The sequence below is a fragment of the Capsicum annuum genome, unplaced genomic scaffold, assembly GCF_002878395.1.
Source record: "Capsicum annuum cultivar UCD-10X-F1 unplaced genomic scaffold, UCD10Xv1.1 ctg72863, whole genome shotgun sequence".
Lineage (NCBI taxonomy): Eukaryota > Viridiplantae > Streptophyta > Magnoliopsida > Solanales > Solanaceae > Capsicum > Capsicum annuum.
In genome coordinates, this window is record NW_025882825.1 from 1 (window position 1) to 1981 (window position 1981).

The window sequence follows — 1981 nt, forward strand, 5'->3', positions numbered from 1 at the left end:
TCAGTGCTATATCACACAACTAATTTCAGAATCACATCGCATAATATTTTCATCTTTTTCAGATTGTAGGAAGCTCATACTTAAAGGAATCCATTTCCCGGTAGTAGTTATAAGAAATGTTTGAAGAGGTGGATTTTCATTGACAAAAGTGTTGGTTTAAAGTCGCTACTTCTAAACATCCACTACTATAAAATGTCTAGTTTACAAAACTATTGGTAACTATTTAATTTTTTCATGTCGCTTCTAACTCTTTCAGATAATATCCTGCTCTCTTTTAAGTTGAACTTTTCCTTATTATTTTGTAGATACTTTAGTTATATTCTACTTCTGAATTTTCATGTTAATTTAATATTTTTTTGGTGTTCACTTACTTTAGTGTAGTTGAACGTGTGGATCGAAAATATTGCAACACGATAGAGAGAAATTTAAAACAAAAACTGATATTTGTTATTGATGATTCTTTATTGCACAGATTCCCTATTTATCTGAAAATGGAATACACTATGAATACAATTGTAACTACTTTTAACTGATTTGAGAATGAACAGTGACAGTAAAAACTGTCTAACTAATTGGCAGTTATAACTACTTTCTTGAACTGGTTGATGAGGTGGACTGACTTCTTTTAATCTCCCTTTCCAGCTATTTATGTCTTTCAATCTTTATTTCATGTATCATCTTCTTGGTGTTAACTACTTAGTGTTGTTTCCTCATAGCCACCTCTTTGTTAACTTGGCTGACGCGCCTGGAGTTTTGCAATTTCTACTTTCATTTGCACCTGTAAAATGAACGACGATTCTGTAAATGCTATATTTGATCAGTATTAGGTTTTAACTGCAACTTAAAATTCATTTTACTTACAAGAATCCGGCACGCTCCCTCCTCCAAGTGAAGATCTTCTCAACATGGTTGGTAGTGGGAAGCCAGTTAAGGATTGTCTTCTCAGTGTCCTTGAATTAGATGCCGTTGATGACTTCTCCTCATGTTGGCAACTAAAAGGCGATAATGGGGCTGCTGCTTCAGTCCTTTTCTATTGGTTCCTGTAAATTTTCAAAAATATAACACGATTATGCGTCCAAGGACGGGAAGATAACAGGAGTATCTCAAGCAACAGAATCACAATGTTGAACTTCCAAAAAGCTATAGCTTACATACTTTCTATCAGAACCATTAATCAGTTTCCCATGAGTCCGAAGTGATCTTCGTATTTGAGATCCCTTTCCATGAGTACTTCTAGTCAAAGGCTTCGGGAATTCAGATGAAATAGTACGGTTACTTTGCATTCCTGCCTTGTTCTCACTTATAGAGGTTATCAGTGGCTCGGGTGTCTTGGGCAGTTGAAGAGAAGGAATCCTTGTTCTGTTATCTGTTGTTTTCATAACCTGGCTTTGGATGGCAGCACTTGTTGGACTCCGAGGAGGCTGCTGGCTTTTAAAACCAGAAGTTGGACTCCGAGGAGGCTGTTGACTTTTAAAACCAAAAGTTGGACTCCGAGGAGCTTGCTGGTATTTCAGACCAGAAGCTGGAGTTTGAGGAGTATCCTGGCTTCTAAAAGCAAAAGGTGGACTCGGAGGAGTCTTCATGAAACTATCATTACCCGCTTGATCATACAATTTTGTGACATCATATCCTTCCTGAAGCTCGGCTGTTGCTTTAGGCTTCTGGAAAGGTGTCCTTGATGCTTCCTTTGGTTTGTTAGTTTGAGGAGTTAGTGCTTCCTTGTTAGCCAATGCCTTTTTGAGGGTCTCGATCTGCAACGATGTGAACAGTAAGCATATAATGAATCATTATCCAACGTTCTGCAAACTTTTGTCTTGTAACCAATATTTAACCACATAATATCATAGAATGATGTATTTTACCTCTGCCTTGAGCTCTAAAACTTCGACGCTCTCTTTATTTAAACGAGTTGCACCAAGCTCCACAATCGAAACCCTCTGTGCAAACTTCAGAGTACTAATTGTTTCTCCAAAGGAATCCC

General features: G+C 37.5%; 1 protein-coding gene and 1 long non-coding RNA gene across 2 annotated transcripts; both read right to left on the minus strand.

Annotated features, from left to right (window-relative positions):
* Positions 1–429: 429 nt before the first annotated feature.
* On the minus strand, positions 430–1040 carry LOC124894296. Its single transcript, XR_007051126.1, has 2 exons — positions 862–1040; positions 430–778 (listed from the first exon to the last, which is right to left on the minus strand). It is a non-coding gene; the product is annotated as an uncharacterized LOC124894296 (long non-coding RNA).
* Positions 1041–1103: 63 nt separating this feature from the next.
* LOC124894297 (kinesin-like protein KIN-14L) lies at positions 1104–1937 on the minus strand (the record flags this gene model as incomplete). The annotated part of the gene is made up of 2 exons (XM_047405018.1): positions 1104–1751; positions 1863–1937. Coding segments are annotated over 2 exons (723 nt in total), but the record flags the coding sequence as incomplete, so codon positions are not given.
* Positions 1938–1981: the final 44 nt, after the last annotated feature.